We start from the raw sequence: 27022 nt of genomic DNA, 5'->3' as shown, positions 1-27022 counted from the left end.
GTGTTGTATGAAAGGAGAGAAGGTTAGCACTCCCCTTGACAAGGATGGAAGAGGCCCTTGGGCCTAACAACACACATACGGTTAAGGCATTGCCACCTACTTCGTGGCATCTAACCACTGTTTTTTTTTTTATTTTGCCCGAATTTAGAGAGGCTCATACAGAAGGCGCGGTCTTGCTCAAAATGTCTATTGTGGTCGCCATCCTTGGCTCTCTTAACGGTGTATCTGGACAGCTGTAGATGACTTTAAATAGGCAGTTTCAGTCTGAAGCCTGGAGGATTGCCAGGTAACTCTGGTAGCTCAACTCCCATGTGCTAAGAGCTATTTGCTCATCCCCCTTAGATACCGGGGCTTTCACGAGATAATTCAGGCACTTAATGATAGCACTACTCGACGCGCAGGTGGCTGTGCGTGGGGGCACCAGGGCTCCTACAGCAGGCAGGCTGTACCAGGTGTGGGATCCACGGTTCCCTGCTGTGGCACCCACCTTGCATGTTCTGTGTGTTCAGTAACAGAAACCCCTGCAATGGATACATACATGTATGTTTGTGAATTGTGGTCTGTGCTGAGGTGTACTGAGGTGTGCTGAGGTCGTGTGCCTGTGCTCATGTGAACAAATGTGTACATAGATATAAACACAGCACACTTTTTTAAAGTATTACGACACTGAAAAACTAAGATCATATACTTGCTTTAATCTCATAAACAAATCTGGAAAAGACCTGTGGCATATTTGAAACAGGAAACAGGGACACTGCTCTCCAGTCTACACAGCTGGAAGCTTCTAGCGCAGTCCTGTCTTGTTACTGCTAGGTCACAGTAGCCCAGACTAAGCTTGAACTATGGTGCTGAGGGTGGTCTTGAACTCCTCATCCTCCTGCCTCCAACTCCCAAGTGCTGGGGTTACAGGTTTAATACCACTACACCCAACGGTTATATTTTTGGATTAGTCACCAGGGAGTGAAAACCAGTTTTTATAAAGATAAAACATTATCACTGAACTACCTGCAGTCCTGTCTCTTAAAAGACAATCTCACTAAGAGACTCTGGCTCTGCAATCCAGGCCTCGAATTTTCCATGCCCTCCTGCCTCAGTGACTGGAGCAGCTGAAATTACAGTCCTGCACACTTGTCTCTTGTGTATAACAGATGTTAGCTGTAAATGTCATCTTTGCATGCTTTACTTTGAAATTAACATAAATATGCAAACTTTTGATGTTATTTTAAACCCTGGGGATGATACACCACAAGGGGTCAGGGAAGCAGCCCTCCTCCTAAACGGGCCAATGACACCTGCTGTGGGAAAATTGACAGGCAGTGAAAGTCACAATCAGGCCTACATTTGCTCTAAGGAGCATGGCTGGAACTAAGGGAAGAACATGGTTCTTCCCCAAATGGAAGGTGGAAAATTTTTAAGGCACTGGGCCATGGAGCAACATGGTGGGAGAAGGAAGGCTCATGAGCTCCAAAAGTGAACAAACTTAGGAGCCCCAGTAAACTGAAAGCTACAGGATTCATAAGGTTCCTCCCCAAAATTGCAGAGGCAGTGGACAATTTCTAGGAGAGGCTGGGAGATGGCTTACCCACAAGGCCACTCACAGCCATCTATAACTCCTGTCCCAGAGGATCAACTTCTTCTGGTCTCCACAGCCAGACACACACATGGTACAGTACAGGCACACACAAAGCACACATTCACAAAAAGCAAATAAATATTTTGGGTCTTTTTTTTGAGATAGGGTTTTGTGGGTTTTTTGGCTTATATGGGTTTTGTTTGTTTCCCCTGGCTGTCCTGGAACTAGCTCTGTAGACCAGGGAGGCCTCAAACTCAAGAGATCCACCTGTTCCATGCTTAAGTGCTGGGATTAAAAGTGTGTGCCACCACCACCACTCAGCAGGTTTTTAAAATGCTAAGGAGCAGACTCCCACCTGTGGCATTGCCTGCAGTATGGGGAGCTCCAGGGCTGTCATTCTGTGGAGCTGTCACCCAGGCTGGGCGGGCTGATCAAGTTGGACTTGAGCAAATTACTTTGGTCCATCCCTAGTTCTCTAGTCTTGGTAGAATTTGGTTCTGGTTCATGTCTGCCCAGAAAAGATCAGAGCAGGTATACCCCAAGACTACTTGTGCCCAGTTTCTAAGCCACTTACTCCAAGACCACTGACACAGGATCTATGGCAGTTCACTTTAGAGGTTTACACTAAATCCTTCATCAAAAGTATAAAGCAGATTCAGGACTGGGAAGACAGCTGAGTGGATAATGCACCCATCACATAAACACGATAATCAGTGTGGATTCCTAGCACTAGTGTGAATGCAGGGAACCCACAGCATGCCCTCCCAGCTCAAAGACTGGCTGGGCCACCAGAGTACAATGTCTGGCTAGACTAGCCAAATTGGGAAGCTCTGGGCTCAAGTGAGAGAGCTACTGTGTATCAAGAAAGATACTTGGCATCAATCTCTGGCCTCTACACACTCATGAACCCCACACATATGCATATCACCAAAGCACATTGTTTTAAAAAATAAAAATGCTGTTTTTCAGGCTGGTCTTGAACTCGCAGTATCTAGTGTTGGGACCATAGGCATGCATCACCTTGCGTGGCTTAAAATATTGGGGGGAGGGGTTAATTTGAGAGAGTTTGTGTGGTCCTGCCTGCCTCTGCCTCCTGAGAGCTGGGACTAAAGATGTGCACCTCCACTGCCAGAAGTGCTATAGAAATCCTTACAGAAGTGTCAGAAAAGGGGCTGAAAGGATTAACAGGATTTGCCACCAAATCTGGGGACCTGAGTCCTATCCCAGGGCCCACATGGTAAAAGGGAAAGACAGGCTGTCCTCTGACCTCCACACACACAACTTATATATGCACACAAAATGAATTCCTTTAAAAGAACTTACATGGAACATATTTACAAGACATGAAAATCTTTATTTTCAAAAAGAGAATGTATTTTTACATAAATCTACAACAGAGTTCAACTGTAGAAAAAATAAACTATACTTGGGGATACTGCGCTCAACATGGCAAGCAAGCTCCCTCCCTCAGGAGGGGGCTGCACACCAGGCCACAGCTGGAAGGACCTTAACACCCCTCCAGAAACCCCAGCAACATATCCACAACACTGACCAGAACCCAGGCACATCTATCCAACAGATAACAGGGGCCCAGGACCCACGCGTCAGTGACAACCACGTTCTTTCTGCAACAATGGTTTCTTCAACCAGACGGCCTATATGCACATTATCTGCCCAAAGGAAGGGCCAGGAGTGTGCAGGTTTCTTTTCCAACACCTACAGATGCTCATCTTGCCATAATGGGGTGGCCAAGAAAGGGCTGCAAGGCAGCGTAGAGGAGCTACAGACTGGGGTGACCTTGCTTATGTATCAGTGTTGGCTCTACAGGCTGCTGCAACAGAGCAAATCCAGGGCCTCCCCGCAGCCCATGCCTGTGCCCAGAAGCCTCACCCACCCAACTGGACTGGAAACACCCAGAACCTCTGCACTCTGCTCCATGTTAGGTCACCCTGGGTTCAGGCAGCAGCAGTAGTGAAAATGCTGTGCAGCTCCGAGCTCGGCCATCACCTCTTTCCAGTCCTGGTTACCCAGAAGACAGGACACCAGAGGATCCATTTGGGGCAAGGGCTAAGAGAGGCTGGTGGGTTCAGAGGCCAAGGCCGAAGGCAAGCACCAAATTGAAACACTCCCTCCTGCACAGGTCCCTGAGCCTCACCCAGAATGGAGAGGACCAGAACGGCCCTACACTGTACCTACCCAAGACTTTCACTTTCACTCAGTTGGAAAAACTGAGTTTCTTCCTCTCAAAATACTCAGTGCCCACAGCAGCCATTGGGAAAAAGAGGTACAGCAAGGATCCATCTTCCCAGAGACCTTTCCAAACCCTACCCTGAGGGGCACTTTCTAAAACTCAGGTACAGATGAGCTCCAGTCAGAATTCAGGGCCAAGCTGGTCCAAACCTACCTTTTATTATAGTGTGTGCAGCTTACTGAGTGATACCAGCCAGACATGTGGACACTGCAACCACTGAGAGGTCAGTGTTGACCTATGAACTCCAAAAATACAAAGGGACTTGACACGGAAACAACTTACAACCTTTCTGTGTATCCAGAAAGTCCTGGAAACATACTGGGTACTATTACAGGCAGGAAACTTGAACAAGCAGGCCAGGGCTGGAGGCAGGGAATGGGAGTAGGGCTGCAGGTCCTGTTCCAGTGTGTGCACTGGGCAATACAATACCAAAAAGATACAGACAATTACAGGGAAAAACAACCCATAATGAGTTGAACTCACTCTTGTAATAAAAAATTAAAAATTTGTTGCCTCTGAGCACAGAACAGACCAGAAACTCCCCCAGGCAGAACAGAATTGGCAAGAAATATCACAGTGGCTATCAAGACTCGGTAGTGTGCACTCCCCTGACCCGACATCTTCAGAGAGGAGGTGCACCAGGCCTGTCGCTCCGCTCCAGCCTGGCCCCACACCTCTGCCCCACATGTGTTTCTTGCCAATCTGGGTGGCTTCCTGAAGTCTCTCATGGAGCCAGGACTTAGCAGTCACTCTTCCACAGTTTGATTGTTTTGTCGTTCTCTAACGCTGCTGAGGCAATGATGTTCTCTGTCGGGTGACAAGCCGTGGAAATCACAACATCTGAAAGCAGAGAGTCGGTCAGATACTCCTCCAGGATAAACAGTGGCAGCACACGCCTGGCTGGCTCAGGAACACAGGGAGCATCACAGGATTTGGGGGCAGTGCTCAGAATGCCAGAAATAGTAACAAACACCATAGTCTTGCTCTGCTGGGCACAGGGTCCTCATTCCTATCTACATGCTTTCCTCACTGGTCCCAGAGCTCACTACTCCCACTGCCTCCTACCACCCAGCACAACCTTCAGAATGCTGAGTAACCATACCCCTGGGCAGAGATACTGGCATTAATGAGATGGCATGTGAGGTCCACTAACTCTGCCTGTTCCTGGGTGCTCAGGAACCACATCAAGTGTGACCAAGCCACTCCCAGCTGCCCCACATGTGAGATTACTGCTCAGTCAGAAAAAGAGAACCCTGCTCCTCATCAGGGCTGCAAAGGCACCTGATATTCCTGGCCCCACTCAGAAGGTGGACAGGAAGGAACAACTACAACAAAGTTATTCCATGCTGCACCACAGAATCAGGTGCTGGACTCACTCAAAGCTGAACTCTGACCCGGGAAATGGAAAACCAGCATCCCTGAAAAGGGCTGGAGCCTCCAGGAAATGCTACAGCTTAGCATGTAGGTTAGACACTCTCCATATTCGCTGAGTCCCAGTGCCAGCAGCTGTCAGGGCCCAGATGTTTAGTCTCCAATGAAGAAAACAAGCTATACTCCCAGGAGACCTGGGTCTTGGTTAACATCCACAACCAACCAGGTCCAGAACCCTAGATAAGAGCTCTAGATTCTGCTTCCAAGGCTGGTCACATGACCTCTCAGGCCTGCAGAGCTGGAATGGCAGGCAGAACAGAGCAGCAACACCTGCCAGTGTGTCGTAAATCCCAGAAACAACCAAGCACCTTGGGGAACTGAGGGGGCTCCCCTGGTTGGCTCCGCCCATCCGCATGGCCCATCTCCAAATAACTGCCCACCTGTGTGGCCCTGTAACTTCTGCACAATCTCCTTGGTCTGCAGATTCCAGATATACACCAGGTTATCCTCAGAACCAGACACGATCCACTGCAGCAGTGCAGCAGGCAGCCAGCAAGGACAGGCAAGACAGCAGGAGGTTATATGCTGAGTAGGTAGTACAGGCAAGCTGCCTAGCACCACTCTGGCCCCTCATTCCCCCAACCTGGTGACATGCCATACGCCTCCCATGCCACCCCTCAGTGGGTCTGAGTTTCTATACAGTCACCACCTGCTCTTAGGATCCAAGTGCAAGACATCACAGTTCCAGCCAACAAGGCATGTATGGGTTTGTCCCATGGACTCAGGGAAGCTTCATAAAGACATGAAGCCACCTGTGACGGGTGGCCTCTCAGCAGAGGGCTGGCAGGGTGACCGCAGCTCAGTGGGAGACTCACCTTCCCGCCTGTCACAGAGAAGTTGGCAAATATGCAGTACTTCTCATTCTTGTGGCCAGTGTATGTTTTCAGGCACTGAAAAGGTAGGTGTACAGTTAGCACCTGTGGTTCTCATGCTGGAGGACTGTTCTGGGTATACACACTACCTCAACATATTCTGAAAATATTCTAGCTACATACTTTGTATGTCCCAACTTTCACCCGCATACTAATCATTCATAAAACACTATATCAAGCCATGTGTGGTAGTATACACCTGTAATCCCAGCACTCAGGGAGGCAGAGGCAGGCAGAACTCTGAGTTTGAAACCAGCCTGGTCTACAAAGCAAATCTAGAACAGCCAAGGCTTCACAGAGAAACATGTCTTGAAAAAAAAAAAAAACAAAAAAACAAAACCCAGCAGTCAGTCTTTAAAGGAGTTGTACCAAACTTGCTCATTAAAAGAAGACGGCTCTGAGTCCCTCCTGCTTCAACTCCTGGGTCTGCTACACCACCCTCAACTTGTTACCTGGGGCTGGCACGAAGAAGGCCAGGCCAGCCACATGCCAGAATCTCACCTTCCCCTTGCTGTAGTCCCAGAGCTTCAGCGTGCTGAAAGACAGAGAGCAGGGATGAGCGTTAGCCCATCTTTGGAGAGCAGGGATGAGCGTTAGCCCATCTTTGGCATACCCCACCTCAGATGCCACCATCTACCAACAACCATGAGTACCGAAATAGAGGATCATTCAGTTCATCAAGGTTCAGCCACTCCATGACATACAAGAGCAAATATAAAGACCCTAGTACTTGTAGTTCAGAGACACACTGAAGAAAAGAGGTTGCTAGCCAGGCCCGGTGGAACACACCTGTAATTCCAGCACCCAGAAGGCAAAGGCAGGCAGATCCCTGAGTTTGAGGCCAGCATGGTCTACAGAATTAGTCTAAGACAGCCAAGGCTACACAGAGAAACCCTATCTCAAAAAACTTAAAAAAAAAAAAAAAAAAAAAAAAAAAAAGCCCACTGACTATTTTCCCAAAACCAGGGAATTCACAGGCAGAATGTAGAAAAATGTTGGCTCCAGAAACACCCAGGACAGACATCACAGGAAGCATCTTTTGCCCATCCTAGGGACAGACTCATGCCAACCATGGCAAGATGCCGAAGCCTAACCAGAATAAAATAATGACAATCAGGCAGCTCTCAAGAGGGGCGACCAGCATGGATCCTTGAAGACCTTGTACAGTGTGCCACATTAAATGAGCACCTAGGAGTGGGTCAGCAAGGTGCTCAGACTGGGAACTGGAGGTAAGCCAGCCTAGCATGTGTGAGTTCATGAGCTCCAGCCCTGTACTGCAAGCAAAAAGGAGCTCAGAAGCTCAGGAAGACCTTCAGAGGTCACATGCCATACCTCACCCCTGTGTAGGAAATCTTTGGCCTGCCTTGCAAGAATAGCCTGGGCCTCAAATACTAGGCCTTCTCATACTAGAACTAGCAGGAGTCCTTTCTTCAGCCCCTCAGCCCACAACCCAGGGCAGATCTAAGGCACAAATGTAAAACACCTCAACTGGGCTATTGGGAGAAGAAACAACACAATACAACAGGAGAGAAACCCCACCAGTGAAAGCCTCGTGCTCACTCCTCAGGGAACCAAAGCACTTACTTGTCCAAAGTTGCAGCCAGGATATATTTGCCATTTGGAGAAAACTTCACAAAGGACACTGGAGGATTGTCATCATCTACACAGAACAGAGACAAGCTGATCCTTGGCAAAGTGGAGAGGCAGGATAGCTCCCAGTCACCCATGCCAAGACATCTATGTGAGGCCCCTGCCACCTATACTACCACCATTACCCTTGAAGGCCCCCAAAGAGCCTGGCATCCCATCTCCTCTCACCTTCCTTGGTCGTTGATGTTCTTAAGTATTCACACCAGTGCCCAGCCAATACTGGCCTCCACCACATGTGAAAGGAGGCCCAAAGCTCTCCAGCAGAGATGAACACCTGAGGCCCCTGGAGAAAGCTGCCTGGCCTAGGGTAGCCTTATAAACACCTTCCCATTCTGTAGTCAAGCAAGCTTTCCTTCCATGATGGCCATCCCCCTGCCTCCTGAAGGCCAGGCTGCTGACTTTAGCCTCATCGTTTGGCAAGGGGGGTGAGAGATGGGGTGTTGCACTGCTGAGAAGCCAGGCTTCCTAGTAACTGCCCACATAAAAACTGCTTTCCAGGGCATATTGATGTCATATCCTCCTTTACAGTGGGCTTTCAGGGGTCTGCCCCTCGCCTGGGTATGTCTTGGGGTGGGACTGCCTGGCCAGCCAAGGAATCCTACCAGGCCCTAAGGTGTGCATATAAAGGCTAGTATAGCCTGACACATGCATTACCACTGGGGGTTCGCAGGGAGCTCCATTCCCTGGGACTGGTCACATACACTGAAACGGGGACACAAGAAAGTGAGGCCAACTAGGCCACATAAGGCCTGTAATTCAGCAGACACGAGGCAGTACTTGTATGCCTTACCCAGGCCAGCACTGAAACAAATCCCTGGAGAAACATTACTGACCTACACCCAAATAAGAATCTTAATCTCACCAGGTGATGGTGGCACCATACACCTTTAATTCCATCTAGCACTCAGAAGGCAGAGAAAGGCAGATCTCTGAGTTTGAGGCCAACCTGGTCTACAGAGTGAGTTCCAGGATAGCCAGGGACTGTCAATACCCCACAAAAGAACACATTAATTTCTAAACTTGAAAATATATGAGAAAAGAAATAGACCTTGAGAAAAATAGACCTACCTACCCCAGTCTAGGGCTTATCTCCCACTGCCTGACCAAATTTAAATCCTGGCCCTGCACATGGTTGCCAATCGCAGACCAGAGTTTAGCCAACAATGGATATATTACAAAGCATGTACAGGCTTCAAATCCTTGAAAGCCATCCTCTGACCTCCACGTGTACACCAACGCACACACAGAAAGACACATGTACATGTGTATACTGATGGGGGGGCTCTCACACATGCGGCCCCACCCAATACCCCATTTAAAAAAAAAAAAAAAAAAAACACAGAAGCTGGGCATGGTGCTACAACCTTTAATCCCACCACTCCAGAAGCAGGTGGATCTCTATGAGTCCAAGTCAACCCTGGTCTACAAAGCAAGCTCCAGGCCAGCCAGGGCTACACAGTGAGAGCCTGAATGTGTGGAGGGAGGAGGAGGCAGGGAAGCAGGAACACAGCAAAACCAAAGAAACAATTTTACTTTTCCACCCAGGCAGTGGTGGCACATGTCTTGAGTTCGAGGCCAGCCAAGTCTACAGAGTGAGTTCCAAGACAGCCAGGGCTACACAGAGAAATCTTGTCTCAGAAAACAAAAACAAAAAAGCAAAAACAAACAAAAGAATTTTACTGTTTCCTAGGACAATTACTGAGCTTAAGCAAGTATAGTAACTCTAGCAGTTCCCTACCCTGTGGCAACCTCTTTAAGTTGTCTATGATGGCTGCATCTGAACTAGGTATGTACCCGCCTATTGCACAGCAGTCTAACAACGCAGTAAGTAACAGGGCTCCTGGTCTCTGTTACATCTGTACACCCAATGTTTTAAACCATCTCAAGATTTAAACCACAGTAGGATGTGCACAAGTCACATGAAAAGGCTGTACCATCTCAAATAAGGGACCTGAGCATCTAAACTTTGGGAATCAATGGAAGGTCTTAGAACCCTCTCCCAGATACTGAGGGATGACTGGACTTGCTATGCAGCTTTCCAGCTAGCTGACTTCTGTACCTAAGATACTGCCCTGTAAACTGAGGATGACACAACTGCCCATGTTGACAACACAAGTCCTAGGTATGTGTTACAATAGCTGCTGCATGACTTAGCACCAGAGAGGTCCCTGGTAGGGGTAGTGGTGGTAAGTACAGGACATTACTACTTGACATCTGGTTGGAGGGGCTCTCATATGTGCATGTGAGTGTACATGCTTGTGGATGTAGGCTGTGAGAAATCGTTAAGCCCCAAGCGTGACCCCATTATCCCAGAGTACCTGTGTCCCTAAACTTACGAAGCCCACCCAAAACAACAGCAAGTGGCTGTTTTGGAGAGACCATCACACAGGTGGTGGTTGACGGGGAGGGGGGGGTTGCATGTAAGTTTGTCATTAAAAGTTGGGCACAGAGAAACACAAGGGTGTACATGGCATGTGCAGGTCAGAGTGATATCAGAAGCTGAGTTGCCTAGCCACCTAAACTCCAATAGAGAATGAGCTCCTGTCTTCCCTGCCAACTCAGGTATTCTATCCTAGCAACCTAGCAGGCCAGAATGGCTATACTAGTTTCCCTAACAGCCTAAAACAGTAGCAACTTACCACAACAGACTCTCTACCCACAAAGCCAGACTGATAAAGAAGCAGGGTTTGCCAATCCTTTCCATTGTTCACCTAAAGTTCTGAACTCCAGCCTGGACAAGTAACACCCTCCCAACATCCCACCCACCTGTTCCAACACCCTGCCCACCTTGCAGTACACCCCAGTAGTGAACACGTACCCCCAATTCCAGGGAAGAAGGGGCCAGTGGCAGGCTAAGGCTGATGAGCACAGGCGGAGAATGCAAGGACCCCAAGAGCTAAGAAGGATATGATTCAACAATGTAAAGCCTGCCAAGGACCATGGGCGGCTTTAGTATCAGGAAGGAGAGTAGAGGTGGACACACCATGAATCCTCCAGACCAAGGAGGCACAGGACAGAAGGAAAAGATGACTTTCTGAAAACAGATACTCTGCAAGGACCACCAGGACATGGCAGGCCTGGACAAGCCTGCCCCTACCTTCCTCCACCCACCTCCGCAACCCTCCACCAGACAGAGCACTCACCGATGAGCGTCTTCAGACACTGGCCAGAGGCAGTGTCCCAGATGCGGCTGTCAAGTAAGAACACAGTATGTGAGAAAGCTGATTGTTGGTGAGAGCACTGTAACCAATCCCACTGAGCTCTGGGAGAGCACTTCACCCACAGCTTTAACAATTACTCCCTGACTCTAGTGAGAACTATGCATGGTGGACTTCACCTGAGGAGGTGAAGGATATCTGTCCTCCACCTATGATTACGCAAAGAAAACCTGTCTCAAAAAAAAAAAAAAAAAAAAAAAGCTGGATAGTAGTGACACACCTTTAATCCCAGCACTCAGAAGGCAGAAGCAGATGAATCTCTGAATTCAAGGCCAGCCTGGTCTACAGAGCGTTCCAAATAGCCAGGGCTACACAGAGAAATCCTGCCTTAAAATAGAAAAAACAAAAACAACAACGAAAAACTAAGTGATGGTGGCTATGTCTTTAATCCCGGCATTCAGGAGGTAGAGGCAGGCATATCTCTGCAGGCATGAGGCCAGCCTAGTCTACAAGGTTAGTTTCAGGACAGCTAGGGCTATGTTATACAAAGAAACCCTGTCTCAAAACAAAACAAAAACAAGATTCCTGCCGCCTACACCAATGTCAGTGTGTCCCACAGGAGGCCAAAGTTATTACCAAATGAAGCCTGTACCAGAGGACACCATCCCCAAGAGGACACGCCAGGCTTTGACATGGTTCCACCTACAAAGTTCTATGACTTTTGCTGACAAGCCACATGCTTCCTCAGCAGACTCTCAAAAGCAGACCACTGGCTCTCTGCTCTGCTGCTTCCCAAGCTGACCTTCCATGATGCCACTGCATCTGAAACCTTCCCCAGGCCAGGCCCCACATCATTCCTCAAGATGAGGTAATCAGGCTCTCCCCACAACACCAGCCTCTCCACATCTCCTCCCTCCCCAGAGTTTCCACTCTTGGAAACTAGCTGGTCTGATCCAGAAGCAACAGTCCCTTCTTTATCTCTGCTCAGTCCTCTTGGCACATGCCCACCAATACTTCTATGCAGGCTCTAGTTTATTTCTGATCCTCATGCCTCAACTTAAGTGTCTAGATGAAAGGCATAAACTACTGTAACAGAAATTCTATGTGTGTACTTTTTTTGGGGGGGAGGGGGGAACAGTTTCACTATATAGCTCTGTCTGGCCTTGAACTAACAAAGATCTGCCTTTTCTGTCTGCCCAGTGCTTGGATTAAAGGCTCAAAGGCATGCACTCCTTGCTGGCCTTTTTAAAATTCACTTTTGTACAATTATCAAAACACCCTGAGGTTCAAATGAAATCCAAGTGCTTCTGGAACACAGGCTCTGGAACAGTGACTGCTGACTTGACTCCATTATTCTGAACTCCAAGGGTGTGTGCTTAGGCAGTCTCATCCTCCATGGCTCCTCCCCTCTCCTGTCACTAATCCCTCTCCTAAATATCCCCAGTACTTCCTTGTTCTCAACAGTGGTCTCTCCCCCATTATCTATCTGGTTAACTCCAGATAAACCTTAAACTGGGGCAAATGCATAATCCCATGTGTTGGCCAGCAGATCCTGAGGCAACAGTGCAGGGACTCAGTAGTTCCACGTTGGTCTTCACCGATCTATCCCATTGGCTGAGGGACAACTGGCAAGTATTTATGCTTACCTACACTTCCCAAATGACAAGTGAGGACGGCAAGAACCACAGTAACAAGAGGACCATATTGTTGACTTTCTAATTTCTGTGTTTTAAATTTTGTTTCTATGTGCGAGTGCCTGCATTTCAACCTCAAGGTTACAAAATAAGATTCTCTAATTAACTAATTGACTGACTGGAGGCTACCAGCAGATAAAGGAGATAAAGGTAGGTACAACTCTGTGAGTTGGGGGTCAGCCTGGTCTACAAAGGGAGTCCAGGACAGCCAGGACTACAGAGAGAAGCCCTGTGTCCAAAAATCAAACAAACAAACAAAAACCAACAACAAAAAGAACTGATTAATTTTAAGATCTCAAGACCTCAAGAATTTTCTCAGACCATTAATTGCTTCCCTGGATCTCTTGAGAGTAGCCCACCTCCAGCACACATCTCCAGGATACACTTAGGAAAAGCAGGGTCAAGTACAGTACACTGCTAGAGTTCCAGTCCTCTCTGAACTCAGGGCACCCACCCCTTACTGCTGATCCTGCTCATAACTAAAGTCATGTTTTAGCTCTACCTTACCAAACACAACTCATTTAACTGTTTCCTATTTCTTTCCATGCCATCACTTTTTCTGTCTCTCTTTCTGACAAGGTCTCACCACACAGCCCATGGCTGGCTTCAAATACTGAACTGTGCCTGCTTCTGCCTCCAGTGTGCTGGCATCAGAGAGTGTTCCACCATTTTTTAACTTCCCAAGCTCCTTGCCAGCTTCTTCAGTAAACTTCTAACTTTTTGGGAAGTTTCTTTTTTTTTTTAATTATTTTTATTTTCAGTACACAAGTGTTCTGCTTGCTTGTACATGTATATGTGAGGGCAGTCATCAGATCCCCTAGGAACTGGAGTTACGGAGAGTTGTGAGCTGCCGTGTGGGTGCTGGGAATTGAATCCTGTCCTTTGGAAAAGCAGGCAGTGCTCTTAGCCACTAAGCCATCTCTCTAGCCCCAAAAGCCAAGTCTGCACACTATTCCAAGCTCTATGTCAAGTCTAGCACCACAGACTGGTCAACACACTCTTGCAGGGCTCTGTCCCCCCCAGAGTTCACTCCAACATCTCTGCCATCCAGTATTATTCTTTGTAGCAAACAGGTGAATGGTCTCAAGATGATAATGGCTTTTACTCTGGCCACTAGTGACAAGCACGAGACCCAGTAGAATGTCTTTGTACTATAGCATACCTACATGACCACAGCCCCAAATGCTGTTAACACCTGGGCAGTCAGGTGCACCCTGCCAGACAATAACCAAGGCTTAGGTCTTCACCCCCCATCAGCCCTAGGACTGGGCTGTGTGCTGGCCTCTATGGCTCCAACCAACCTACTCTCACAAACCTGAAGCTCTCCTGTTACCATCGCCCCAGCCTCCCACCCTCTGGACTCACTTCTGGAAAATTGAGTTTCAAGTGTGTAGTTTCAAGTCTGTCTCTTGGGGTTGTTCTACCTATGTAAGTGACAGCACACTCATACCCATTAGTCTGGCACAACTGAAACAAGCTTCAATGGACTTATCTTTCTTCTGAAAGAACTGTTTTACCAAAGTTTGTACAAAAACAGAAAGAAAATATTTAGTTCCACTCAACACTCTATGTGGCCAGTAAACAATGTTGCCAAGTAGCTTAGCTGAGTCCCAGCCCAGGCCTGTTCAAAGTGGCAAGTCTCAGTTCCACCTGCAGAGCCCACTAAAAAGCAAAAGAACAAAAACAAAACAAACAGTAAAGTCACCTTCTCTTAAGTCTAGGTTTTACTATCTGCCTTTTTGTCACAGTATTGCTTGGGGCACAGAAGTATCTAGTTCCTCTAGTTCACTCTAGGTCACTCTATCCTGTCCTATCCATCAAATCAATTCTTGGGATTTTGGTGCACAGATGTCACTCACCTGCCTTGCTCAAACACTTCATTTTTGGTATCTTTTAATACCATCCAAGGTCTTTCTAACCTCAAGCCAAGGCTTTTGGTGACAGAATTCAGACCCTGCCACACACCAACAACTGTGCTTTGCTCACCCACATTACTTACCTTGCTCTCTCTATTTCTGCTCAACACCGAACACCAACACAATTTGAGCTCAGAGTGCAACCAGCACTTTACTCCCACGCCTTTCTCTTGAGACTTATACTCTCCTGCAGAACTCTGACCCAGCAGTCAGCTCTACAATACCATCTACTGCTGGAAGCTCTGCACAAACCACACCTCTGTCTTCTCACTTCCACACAATGGGATCTGGCAGTTCACCTGCTCAGACATGGGATCTGTGGACAGGGCCACTATACTTAGCACAAGGGCTCAGCCCTTTACTCACTTTCTACAACCTTGAAAAGGCACACTAATGTGTATGCAAGGAGCTCACAGCTCCTGCCCTGTGTGGCAGCCACCATTTCCACCACCTCCTTTCATAGCTTTTCAACCCTGCATGATTCGGGTCTGTCAAAGACCTGTAGCCAGTGGGCACAGGCTTCTGGAAGGTGATACACATGTCCCCTCTTTTTGCTGCACACAGAGCTAGGACAGCCCAAAAGGCCATAAGCATTTGTTTACTTCACGAAGACTCTCACTTACCAGAGGCCATCATAGCTACTGGAAACAATCAACGATCCATCACGGTTAAAATGAACCTAAAAATTAGAGGAGGAGAGAAGCTGATTTCTAATAAGTAGCATGTGTCTCTGGCATCCTGCCCGAGAGCTCATCGCACACCTTCCAGACAAATATATTGTCTGGACACCTGACAATATATTTGGGGGGGGGGAGTAAGGGGGGAGGAAAAAACTTCTCTCATCATCAAAAAGCAAGAGCTCAAAGTCAGGAAAGGCACCCAGTTTTCTGGAACAGTCCAGCTTACTGACTCAGCCTGAGTCTCGGGTACCTAGATCACTGCCACTCTAGATGCTCAGTGGCAGACACTCCCAGCAATGAGACATAGGCCACTATAACCTGTGTCTCAGAGGAAACTCTGAGGCCACTATGCAAACTTCCCTGAGTCCTGGTGCCCTTGGGGTGAGACTCTAGGCCCTCTTGTAACTTACTGTTTTCAGTGTTTGCCTTTTATTTTTTTGAGACAGGTGTAGCTGTGTAGCTGTGGCTGACTTTGAATTCACTTTGTAGCTATAGCTTTTAACTCCTTATCTTCCTTCCTCTGCCAAAATGCTGGGATTACAGGCATGTAACACCATGACTGTGTTTTATACAATGCTAGAGGATGGTACCCAAGTTCTGGTACGTTAGATAAGCACTCTACCAATGTACTACCAACTGGTCCATTTTTACAAATGATCACTAAGAACTGTTCCCGCCTCAGCCTCCTAAGGCTTCCTGAGATCACAGACATATAAAAAAACTTATAAGAAGCCCTCAGATTCCAAGGACTCTACCAACGTGGATTTGATGGGCCAACCTGGACTCTACAGCATTGGAGCCAAAAGTCACTTTCTATGCCAGATCCCAATAGCGACTCAATTATCAGCCACTTTGAGTGCCTTCCTTAATGCAAGGTAATCCAACAATCCACATTTACCTCTATTTTTAATATACAAAACAAACTTACGGGCACAGTGGTGCACGCCTTTAATCCCAGCACTCAGCAGGAAGAGGCAGGCAGATCTCTGTGAGTTCAAGGCCAGCCTGGTCTACAAAGCAAGCCCAGGAGAGCCAAAGCTACACAGAGAAACTGTCTCAAAATACAAACAAACAAAAGACATTATAGGCCAAGGAGTCAACATGAGCACCTGGCTTTTTCCATGCAGCCAATTTGTAGATAGCACCTTGGAGAAACAAATAAGCAAGATCATATGGTACCCAGACCCATACTGAACCTGTTAACAGGACTCTCTGCTGGGGGCCAACAGTTAAGGGGACACTGGTAGAATGACAACTCACAGGCCAAGGCAATAAACAAGGAGAGTAAATGAAAGAGCTTCAATGGAGGCTGAGCCTACACCAAGGTGGGGAACTTTGAAGGGGATGCAAAGGGGCATTAAGACTCCAGTTCCAGACTCACTGGGGCTCAAATATCCTGTGGGTATGTAAATCTGTGCCAAACGGCTCTCTTTGATAGAAGTGGCTAAAAAAGGTTCCTTTGAGGGAGCCCAGACAAGTGCTGGCCCACAGTGGGTCCCAGGAAGACAGATGTAAATGAATGCCAAGAGTCTTTTCTGAACTAGAAGGTAACAACCAGAAATGTTGTTGGAGATATAGCTCAGAGGTTAAGAGCACTGGCTGTTCTTTCAGAGGTCCTGACTTCAATTCCCAGCAATCACATGGTGACTCACAACCATCTATAATGAGATCTGGTGCCCCTTCTGGCCCGACAGAACACTGTATACTAAATAAATAGATAAAGCTAAAAAACCAAAACAAACAAACAAACAAAAAAAAAAAAAAAAAAACAAACAAGGCTGGATATGGTGGCCTGCACTTTCAATCCCAGTACTGAGATGGTAGAGGCTAGCAACAATCTGCGGGTTTGAGGTGAGCCTGAGCTACTGAGGCCCTGTCTCTAAACTAACTATAGTTGTTCTTGTTGCTCTTTCAGAACATAACCACATGTTGAGTCACAACCACCTTAAATCCAGTTCAGAGGATCAGATGCATTCTTCTGACCTCTGTGGGCATAAGGCACACAGGATTCACCATATATAAATGCAGGACCAAATCCTCATACACACAAAATTTTTAAATCTATCCTCCAATGCACAAAAAAGAAGAAAAAAAAAAGGAGGGAAGGAAGAAATAGAAGATCTCAGAGGGACAGAGGCCTGCTGACCCAGGGGCAACTTGCTCTGCTCCCTTATACCTGCTGCTCCTATAGGAAACTGGCTAGAAACTCTCTTCCTGTCTCAGTGTCCTGCAGCCATCCCTGACCCATATCCACAAATCCTCTTTGCTCACAAACTCAAAATCACTTTCCTAGTAGTGTTCTGCTAAGCCTCAGTCTGGAAATGAGCTCTACCTCACCGTATTGTATGTAAGTAGCCACAGAAATGAGACGCCCAGCAAAGGTCAGGCTGGGCCATGTGACAACACTGGTGCACTAGTAGTGTCTACAAGCCAGGGAGGCTATGTGCACTCCAGGACTATAGCATAAGTAATCTGCAGAACCAAAGTTAAAAGGCCTAAGACCCTATATGGACAGGGCGTTAGTAAGCAGGTATTATGCCAGCCCAGCCTGACAGGCAGCTATGAAAGACCCTGGCCCTACTGACACTGGACCCTTTGAGTCCTTGCTTTCTTGGGGATTGAAGAGTAAGACTAGAGCCTTGGGATTCCCAGGAGAATGCTCTACCATGGAGCTTCTATTTTAAGACAAATATCTCTATAGCACAGGATTGGCACTTAACTAAGACATTTTATAACTGGCACAATTTGGACTGGAGATAGAGCTCAATGTTAGAAAACCTGCCTACTATGCAGCAGCCCTGGGTTCAATCCCCAGCACCAAAAACAAATCAATGAAGCAATCAGGTGTGGTGGCACACACCTAAAATTAATTCCAGCCTTCTGAAAATGAGGATGGAGCAGGAGGATCCTAAGGATAAGGTCATCCTCCGAAAGTCTGAGATCAGAAGGCCCTGGTATCAACAGTTCACAGCTGTTTTATGCCATCTAGGTCAGTTGGTTTCTGACACCTTGACACAAACCTAGACATATTTGGAAAGGGGGAATCTTAACTGAGAACATGCCTCTGTTACAAATGGCCTATAGTAAGCCTCCAAGGTATTTTATTAACAATTGATGTAGGGCCTCAACCATGAGTGATGCCACCTTTAGGCAGGTGGTCCTGGCTTGTATAAAAAATTAAGATGACCAAGCCAGTAAACAATGTTCTTCCTTGGCCTCTAATCCAGTTCCTGTATCTGGGCTCCTGCCCTAACTTCCTTCAATGATGTAACAGTAATGTGGAAGTATAAGATAAAGTATACCCACTGGTGAAGAGTAGAGCACACCTTTAATTCTAGCACTCAGGAGACAGTATGATAGTTTGAAAGAAAATGGCCCCCAAAAGGCTCATAGGGAGTGGCACTAGTAGAACATGTGGTCTTGTTGGAAGAAGTCTGTCACTGAGGTGGAAGGGGAAGGCTCTGAGGTTTTAGAAGCTCAAGCAAGGCCCAGTATCACTCTGTCTTCCTGCCAATCTGGATGTAGAACTCTCAGTTCCTACTCCAGCATCATGTCTGTCTGCATGTTACCATGCTTCCTGCCATGAGGACAACAGACTAAACCTCTGAAATGTCAGACAATCCAATGAAATGTTTTCCTTTATAAGAGTTGCTGTGGCCATGGTGTCTCATCACACCAATAAAACTCTAAGATACAGAGGCAGATGGATCTCTGTAAGTTCACAGCCAGACTGGTCTACATAGCAGAGTTCTAGGGTGGCCAGGGTTACATACACAGAACCTGTCTCAAAAAAACAAAACAAAAAATGAAATAATTTTTTTCTTCCTGTACTGGATAGTTTTATATCAACTTGACATAAGCTAGAGTCATCAGAGAAGATAAAGCCTCAATTGAGAAACTAAGATTGGACTGTAGGCAAGCCTGTAAGGGCATTTTCTTAATTAGTAACTGATGGGGGAGAGCTCAGAAAAATGTGGATGGTGCTATCCCTGGGCTAGATCCAGGGTTCTATAAGAAAGCTGGCTGAGCAAGCCAACAAACAGCACTCACTTTTTTATTTTTATTTTTTGAGCCAAAACAAGGCTATCCCAAAACTCACGATGTAGACCAGGCCAGCCTCTGCCTCCTAAGTGCTGAGATTAAAGATAAGTGCCACCACCTCCCAGCTCACTCTTCCATGGACTCTGCATTAATGGAAGCTAAATAAAATCTTTGTTCCCCAACTTGCTTTTGGTCATGGTGTTTCACCATAGCAATAGTAACCCAAACTTAGACACTTCCAAGTTACGTTTGGTCACTATGTTTTATCATAGAAATAGAAACCCTATGGAGCTGGAGAGATGGCTCAGTAGTTTAGAGCACTGGCTGTTCTTCCAGAGATCCTGAGTTCAATTCCCAGCAACCACATGGTGGCTCACAACCATCTGCAACCATCTACCAACTTTCAGATTTACATGCAGACAGAGCATTCATATAAACAAAATATTTATTTAAAAAAATTTATTAAAAATATTTAAATATTTATTGAAAAAAAAATAGAGGGCTGGAGAGATGGCTCAAAACATTAAGGGCACTGACTATTCTTCCAGTGATTCTGAGTTCAATTCCCAACACCACACCCACTTGGTAGCTCATAACCATCTATAAGGACATCTGGTGGCCTTTTCTGGTCTGCCTGGGCCATTGTATACATAATAAATAAACCTTAAAAAAGAAAAGAGAAAGAGAAAGAAAGGAAGAAAAAAGAAATCCTCGGATGCTACCTCACTCACTAATTCTCTGTACCCATGTAATTTAGTGCTCATTGCATGGCTCCCCATTATCCAAACACATTCACCACCTTCCTGTAAAAGCCCATTCCAAGATACCCTCCTTAAAAATTCCCTGATCATCCATCCCCCAACCCACAAAGTGCCCCACGGTGCCCCACCCAGCTACCACAGCACACAGAGCCGAGAGATGTCCTGGCCTCTGCTTATTCAAATACTACATGTGAGCAAACCAAGTTCACCCATCTTGAGGAACTCCTGCTGAGTACACATTAAGAGGACTTACAGCTGAGACTGGGTCCGAATGGGCAGGCAAAGTCTTGAGGCACTTCCCCGTCTTCACATCCCATATCCTCACACTTTCATCAAACTAAAAATGAGACAGGATAGTAACGTGACTCTACAGAAACAGGAGCAGCAACAGTGTGCTCCCTGAGACCCAAAACCCAGAAGCCAACCTGCCTACCCCCACCACGCACCAGTATGTGACACTGTACACATCCCCCTTGGAGGAGAGACCCACGCACTTACAGACCCTGAGACGATGAGGTTGGACTGGGGGTTGAAGTTGCAGCAGAAGACGTAGTTACTGTGGCCTTTCAGCGTCTTCAGACACTTTCCCTAGAGCACACAAAGCATACCAAGCCCTGTGACTCCCAAAGGCTATATGCCTAAATACAAGCTTCCAGCACATCTGAAGGCCTCCCCAGACCAGCCATCCACACATCTAACTCATCTCAACTACAAGCACTCCCTGGGAAGACCAGTGTCACTTACAGAACTCACGTCCCAAATCTTCAAAGTTTTATCGTCAGAGGCAGACACAAGGAGGTTAGAATCTGATGACCAGGCTACATCAGATATTCCCTTGGGGAGGAAAAACGTTAGTTACCACCTTGTGGGACAAAATCCAAACCACTGGTAAAAGATCAGCCCTACCTATCTATACACCATGCCCTCAGGAAATCTTCTGCCCAGCATTAGCACAAGATACCTGGCCCAGAACCTAAGGCTACTACACTTAGCTCTGCCAAGCTTCCTAGGGTCACTCACCTATGGAGGCTCAAAGTGCTTGCACTAAAAATGTAAAGTGGCCAGGTGTGGTAGTGCAAACCTGACTCTGAGGCAGGATAACTGCAATTCTAGACCACCCTGAACTATCCAATACGATCCTATCAGCCTAAAAAACAGTCCTGATGAAACCGGGTGCCTGTAATCCCATCACTCGGAGGCAGAGGCAGGAGGATCCCTGTGAATTCAAGGTCAGCCTGGTCTACAAAGCAAGCCCAGGACAGCCAAGGCTACACAGAGCAACTCCATCTCAAAAAACCAAAAAGAAAAGAAAAGAAAAAAAAAAAAAAAAAAAAAAACAGTCCTGACAATCTATGTAGAGGTGGTGCATACCTTTAATCCCTGCACTAGGGAGAGAGTCAGGCAGATCTCCAAGTTTGGATCTCTGAGTTCAAGGCCAGCCTGAGTAAATTCCAGGAGAGCCAGAGCACCCAGCCACCGTGGCTCAACAGCCAGTGTACATCACAGGAAACCTACCAGCTTGTGACCAGATATGGTTTTCTCAAACTTTCCATCATATGCTCCCCAAATTTTAATGAGTTTATCAGCAGCTGAAAGAAATGAAAAGGAGGTCAAAGAAATGAAAAGGGTCAAAGAAGGTTGTGATTGTCTATTCCCCTAAAGTACAGGGCCTAGGTCGGGCAATGAACGAAGTATGAGCACATGGAGGCACTGGGCCCCACCCCACCCCCTGCACTGCAGAGTGGCAACAGTATATGAATAGTAATTATTTCAGTTCCACAGAGACATGCTGAATGTTAACCAACCCAGAGAAGCAGTAAGAAGTAACACAGTCCAGTCCTCCCACTTTACTTCCTCAGATAAAGCTCAGACAGCCTCTCCATGAGCCAAAAGACTGAAGAATACTTACATGAACTTGCCAGCCACTCCCCATTGGGGCTGAACTTCACAGAGGACACAGCTTTCGTGTGGCCAGCCAAGGTGAATTTCAGGGCATAGTTTGGTTTAACAGGTGTGGGCTGTGGGAGACAGTACAACTTTACCAGAGGCAACTACCACCACCCAATCAACCCACTTGATGCCTAAAGTATAATCAAGCACTAGCTGGTTCCAAACTCATGCACAAGAACTTACTACCACCTTATCTGATATCACCCTTCAAACTGTCAGTGTGAGCCGATCACTTCTCTTCAAAGACCCTACTTTCCCTGGAGCCCCCACCTTAACACACCAAGAATTTGTAATTTTTTGGCCAGATGTGGAGGGGAATGTCTTTAATCCTAGCACATGGAGGCAGGCAAATCTATAGAAGTTTAAGACTAGCCTAATCTACATGTTGAGTGTGCCAAGACCATAGGGAGACCCTGCCTCTAAACAAACTGTACTTTTTGATAAATTCCCCCAACCTGTCTTGGTCTGGAAATCCCTGATGTGGCTGCTGTGTACTCAGAAACTCACACTGGCAGCATACCACTGTGCAGAGCAGCCAGGACTAAGGAAATAGTCCCTGAGAATCTCTCCAGCCTGTCTACCGCAGTGATCTCTGTGGAACATACCTTGCTCTGTGTGGCTGATGAGGAAGGTGTAGGCTGTGCTCTTGCAGCCTCTGTCTCTGGCTTCTTCTCCTCCGTGGCCATGGCTCTGAAGCCCACCGGGCAGGACACCGTGAAGGGGAGTCACAGTGGAAGAGGCTGTCAGCTAAACCGTACTCTACAGTATGGGGCCTATAAACAAATCCTCTCTTTAAAAAATGGTTACTGGAGCCAGGTATGGTGGTACATGCCTTTAATCTCAGCACTGGGGAGACAGAGGCAGGCAGATCACTAGGTTTGAGGCCAGCTTGGTCTATGGAGACAATTCCAGGACAGCCAGTGATACACAGAGAAACCTTGTCTCAAAACAACAAAAAGGTTGTTGGGACTGAGCTGTAGCAACTCATGAAGAGAGAATTTACCTAACATGAATAAGACTACCACTTCCCAAAAAAAAAAAAAACAACAAAAAACCATAATCCCCAGGAAAAAGGATAAAATGGAGAAACATGACCACCATATTAAACCCTACAGCAAATAAACTGTTCCAAGCTGGGAATAACTATCACGCTATCCCAAGGCTGAAGCTTCAGATGCTCTGTGTGATGACCTTTGTGAGGCTAAGAAAGAAGAGCTGACCCTCAAGAAGGCTTCCCACTGCAGTACACAGATGTGTGCAGGAATGTGAGCTTTGATCCAAAGTGCCCTTGACACAGTTTAACAAAGGTGCTGTAACAGAAACTGACATTTCTAAGCAGAAGTTTGGGAGCTTACCCAAATCCTAAAACATGCCAAGGAATTTTAGGAAACAGAAGTATGCACCCAGTAGCCACCACCTCATCAGTGGCTCCCTGTGAATTCACAGGTGCAGGTGAAAAATGCCTTCTACAATGCTAAGAGCTTACAAAGCCCATGGACTCAGTGCACAGTGCTACAAGAGCTGTAAGAGTAAGTCAGAGCAGTTACTGCCTCCCAAGGAAACCTCCAAGAGCAGCATCAGGAACAGCAGTGAAACTGCAAGGTAGATGAAGCTGTATAGCAGAAGAAAGTTGTTTATCAGCCTGAGTATGTGTGCAGCTACAACAGTTAATTCCACCACCTCCATAGGTTCTACCACCTGAATGCATCAAACAAAACCACATCATGTGACTGGAAAATGAGTTAGCAGTCCTCAAAGGAGAGCTACTAAGACATGCTTGCAAATGTCACTGGCCATGGATGCCTTGGCCACCGATGTAAGGAGCAATCATGATGTAAATTCTAGCTTTGAAATTAAAACTGAAATTTCTCACAGATCCCATGGAAGACCAAGACAAATGAAAGGACGCCAAAAGAGAACACCATCTCAAAGTCTTCAATCCTAGAGGAAGGAACAGCCAGTAACAGCACCCTCCACACAGGTGCAGCCATGCTGCTTTACCTGCAGCTGGCTCCATCAAGGTCATATAGTCTGCTGTAGCTCAAGCTCAGGGGCAAGGACTGAAAGAGGGTAAGTCCCACAGACCCCTCCACAAAACAAAGCTCTTGTGCCCAAGAAATACCAGCTGCTTGGTGCTTTTAGCTTTATGGAGGCAGGGTCTTGCTACGTACCTGGTATTCAAAAACCTATCTCAACTTCTGGGCACGTTTGGTTTAACAGACATAAATCAACCACCGGGACTGACCTAGAGCCTATTTTTCCTCCTTTGGTTTTTTTGAGAGAAAGTTTCTCTGTGTAGCAGTTGTGGATGCCCTGTAAGTCCATTTAGACCATGTTGGCCTTGAGCTCACAGAGATCTGCTTGTCTCTGCCTTCTGGGTGCTGGGATTAAGGCTTGTGCTGCCATACCTCCCTGAGCACTGGGATTACAGTTATGAGCCACCGAGCCCGGCTGGGGCTTATTCTTTTTAAAATATTTATTTACTTATTTATTTATTTATCTATCTATTTAATGAATGCTCTGTTTTCATGCACGCCAGAAGTGGGAATCAGATTCCATTACAGATGGTTGTGAGCCACCATATGCTGGGGCTAGAACTCAGGACCTCTGGAAGAGTGGTCAGTGCTCTTAACCGCTTAGCCATCTCTCCAGCCCATTGAGCTTATTCTTAACGCAACTTTGGCCATATCACAAGTTCCTGTAACCACCTCTCTTGTGGACCATACATACAGGAAGCAGAAGGTGTTGAGGAGATTGAAGTAATGGAAAGGCTAGAAAGTCCCTTTCAAAGACTAACTCATCCCCCTACTCTAGTAAGCTGATGGGCAAGAGTGTAGGGGCAGATCTTTTGAGTGAGAAGGCCTAGGAACTTTAATCAGCTTCTTTTAGCACATAAAGATATTCATGTAGTGGAATGACCTTGTAAACAAGCACACCACCACTACCCATCCCCCACCATGGAACACCCTTCGGGAAGGGTCTTTCAGAAAGCCAAGAATTAACAAATGAAAACATCATCATGGCCACAGTGCCACACACATTAATCCCAGCTCCAGGAAGGCAGAAGCAGGCAGTACCAGCCCAGTCTACAGAGCAAGTTCCACAACAGCCAGGGCCACACAGAAACCTAGTCTCGAAAAACCAAAGGAAAAAAAAAAGCAAAACAACAACAACAAAAACCGATCAGTTTTAGCCTATCTGCCTCAGAGCATTCAGGAATTCAAAGCAGTTAGATATGAAGTCAGATCTACATGAACCTGTCTCAAAAGAAATCACCAATTTCCGATCCCACTGGGCGGAGTTCTAAGACGGAGAGCATTCAGGTGTTCAGTTTTAAAGCCACGGGAAAGCAAGACTAAGGGTAGACAGTTTAGGGAGGGAGGTGCGTTCAGCAGGATACTCAGCAGGGGGGTTGGAGCTGAGCTCCACTGCCCACAAAGGAGGTAGTCAACTGGCACAGTCTCATCCGCAGCTTTACACTGCCTGACCATGGAAGGGCAGCAGCCATCACTCTACCTCCAGTCAAACACAGATTCCTGATCACCACCCCAGACACTGAGCATTCAGGTGTGAGTTCAGTCCCTCAGGTGAGTGCAGTCGGCAGCCCAACAAAGAGCCCCAATCCACCCTCTCTGGGCTCCTGGATACCTTGGTCCTAGCAGCCCTGACCTCACACCACGGAGTGCTCACCTGCCTGGCTGACCCAAACAATGCTTGGAAACCCCTTGACCAGAGTTAAGGCTAGTCAGGTAGAAACTTGCACTGGAACACAGGTGAAGGTTGTGCTGGCAGCACAAGAGAGGCGCCAAGTAGCCACGGAAACCTGCAAGATACTGGCTGGGTGTCCCTGGTGAGAGACGGTTAATCCCATGCCTAGGGACGCCAGGCTAAGGTAAGCCTCGAGGAACTCGGAGGACTAAAGGGTCTAGGGGAGCAGCGGGGAACGCCGTGCGAGGAGCAGGCCGTGGTCGCCAAAAGGGGCGACGGGGTCGGGGCGCGGCCACAGAGGCGGCTCCGGGCCCGGCTCGAGGCCCACGAAACACGTGCGGCGCTGAGGATCCCGGAGCCTGCGGTCCCTCGTGGCCGCCACCCGCCTCGTGACCACAGAACCGGGTTACCTTCTTACCGGCCGGGGCCGCGGCGGCGGGGCCGGGCGCTCTGGCGTCGCGGCGGCTGGCCCTAGGCGCGAGAGCAGGCGAGCTGGTAGACTAGGCGGCCGCGGCGCGGGAGGCGGGAGGGAGTGCGCGTGCGCGAGGAGGCGGGGCAACGGGCGGCGACGAGGGTCAGAAAAATTAGAGCAGGCGGAGCGCCTTAAAGGGGCCACCTGTGGCTTTTGCTTTCTGCTTGATAGCTCCTGGGATTCAGTAGCCGCAGACCGGCGGTGTCTGTAGTGAAGAATGGGCGAGAATGAACTTATGCACCTCACCTGTTATTCCAGGCTGCCTCGCCAAGCTATTAATTACAGGTTGGCCGTCCTGGATCGTGCCTACGTTGGGGTTTCCAGAATCCCGTTGGTGCCATTGGTGGACGTTCACGAGGTCCGGAAATCCGGAGCTCCGGCGGCTTCCCCAGCTTACCGCTGGGCGGGGCCTTCCTGCCACTGCAAGCCACAGTTCAAGTTGGACACCCGTGCCTCTCTGATCTAAGCTGAGCGACAAGGAGCCTGTGCTTAGGACCCCCATACTCAGAAAAACCTCTTAGGAGCTATCTCTGCTGGGAGGGCTCTGCAGCAGTGTCCAGGAAAGCAGGGAGCCTACATGCTCACAATGGAGGAGTTATCCGGCTTAGAAGACAAACAAGAATGTGGACACTGAAGGCAAGTGTCCCTATACAGGGGCTCCAGATCCTCTAGCTATGCATCTGGAACCACTGCACCATGCAGTTGCCTCGTATTTTAGGTGACAGCTCACATTCCAGGCAGCCACAACATCCACTACAATCTGGCCCCAAAATTCCATTTTAAAGGCCCAATCTCATTTTCACAAGACAGTCCCTGGCAGGCAGGCTGCCCTGCAATTGTGAAGTGTTCATAGTCCTCTCTCCTG

General features: G+C 47.6%; 1 protein-coding gene and 1 non-coding gene across 6 annotated transcripts; one reads left to right on the top strand and one right to left on the bottom strand.

The window, feature by feature from the left end:
* On the top strand, window positions 1-126 carry LOC132656158 (U6atac minor spliceosomal RNA). The gene has a single exon (XR_009594085.1). It is a non-coding gene; the product is annotated as a U6atac minor spliceosomal RNA (small nuclear RNA).
* A 2780-nt stretch (window positions 127-2906) lies between these two features.
* Window positions 2907-26506, bottom strand: Wdr5 (WD repeat domain 5). Of its 5 annotated transcripts, none has more exons than XM_021637830.2 (14): window positions 26404-26506; window positions 22583-22750; window positions 21937-22045; window positions 21543-21616; window positions 20772-20861; window positions 20526-20615; window positions 20281-20364; window positions 15169-15224; window positions 10921-10967; window positions 7712-7787; window positions 6629-6662; window positions 6071-6145; window positions 5636-5723; window positions 2907-4664 (listed from the first exon to the last, which is right to left on the bottom strand). In XM_021637830.2, exons 2-14 carry the CDS (start codon window positions 22661-22663, stop codon window positions 4564-4566), a joined length of 1005 nt encoding a protein of 334 aa, XP_021493505.1. In that variant the 5' UTR covers window positions 22664-22750; window positions 26404-26506; the 3' UTR covers window positions 2907-4563. The 5 variants fall into 5 exon arrangements, with proteins under 5 accessions (XP_021493505.1, XP_021493574.1, XP_021493337.1 ...); XM_021637899.2 differs by lacking the exon at window positions 26404-26506 and adding an exon at window positions 26104-26223 and having other exon boundaries at window positions 22583-22667; XM_021637662.2 differs by lacking the exon at window positions 26404-26506 and adding an exon at window positions 26104-26216.
* Between the last annotated feature and the right edge of the window lie 516 nt (window positions 26507-27022).

The sequence above is a fragment of the Meriones unguiculatus genome, chromosome 8 (assembly GCF_030254825.1).
Source record: "Meriones unguiculatus strain TT.TT164.6M chromosome 8, Bangor_MerUng_6.1, whole genome shotgun sequence".
Lineage (NCBI taxonomy): Eukaryota > Metazoa > Chordata > Mammalia > Rodentia > Muridae > Meriones > Meriones unguiculatus.
This window is presented reverse-complemented; position numbering and strand designations above follow the sequence as displayed.

What these genes read in the sequence shown, in the direction of transcription:
- Wdr5 (XM_021637830.2), bottom strand. Translation starts at nt 22,663, where the DNA reads ATGGCCACGGAGGAGAAGAAGCCAGAGACAGAGGCTGCAAGAGCACAG. An exon ending in TCTCTGTGACAGGCGGGAAG is followed by an intron (nt 5,724 to 6,070) that starts GTGAGTCTCCCA and finishes GCACTGCTGCAG; the next exon opens with TGGATCGTGTCTGGTTCTGA. An exon ending in GAAGTTACAGGGCCACACAG is followed by an intron (nt 4,665 to 5,635) that starts GTGGGCAGTTAT and finishes CTCTGCTTTCAG; the next exon opens with ATGTTGTGATTTCCACGGCT.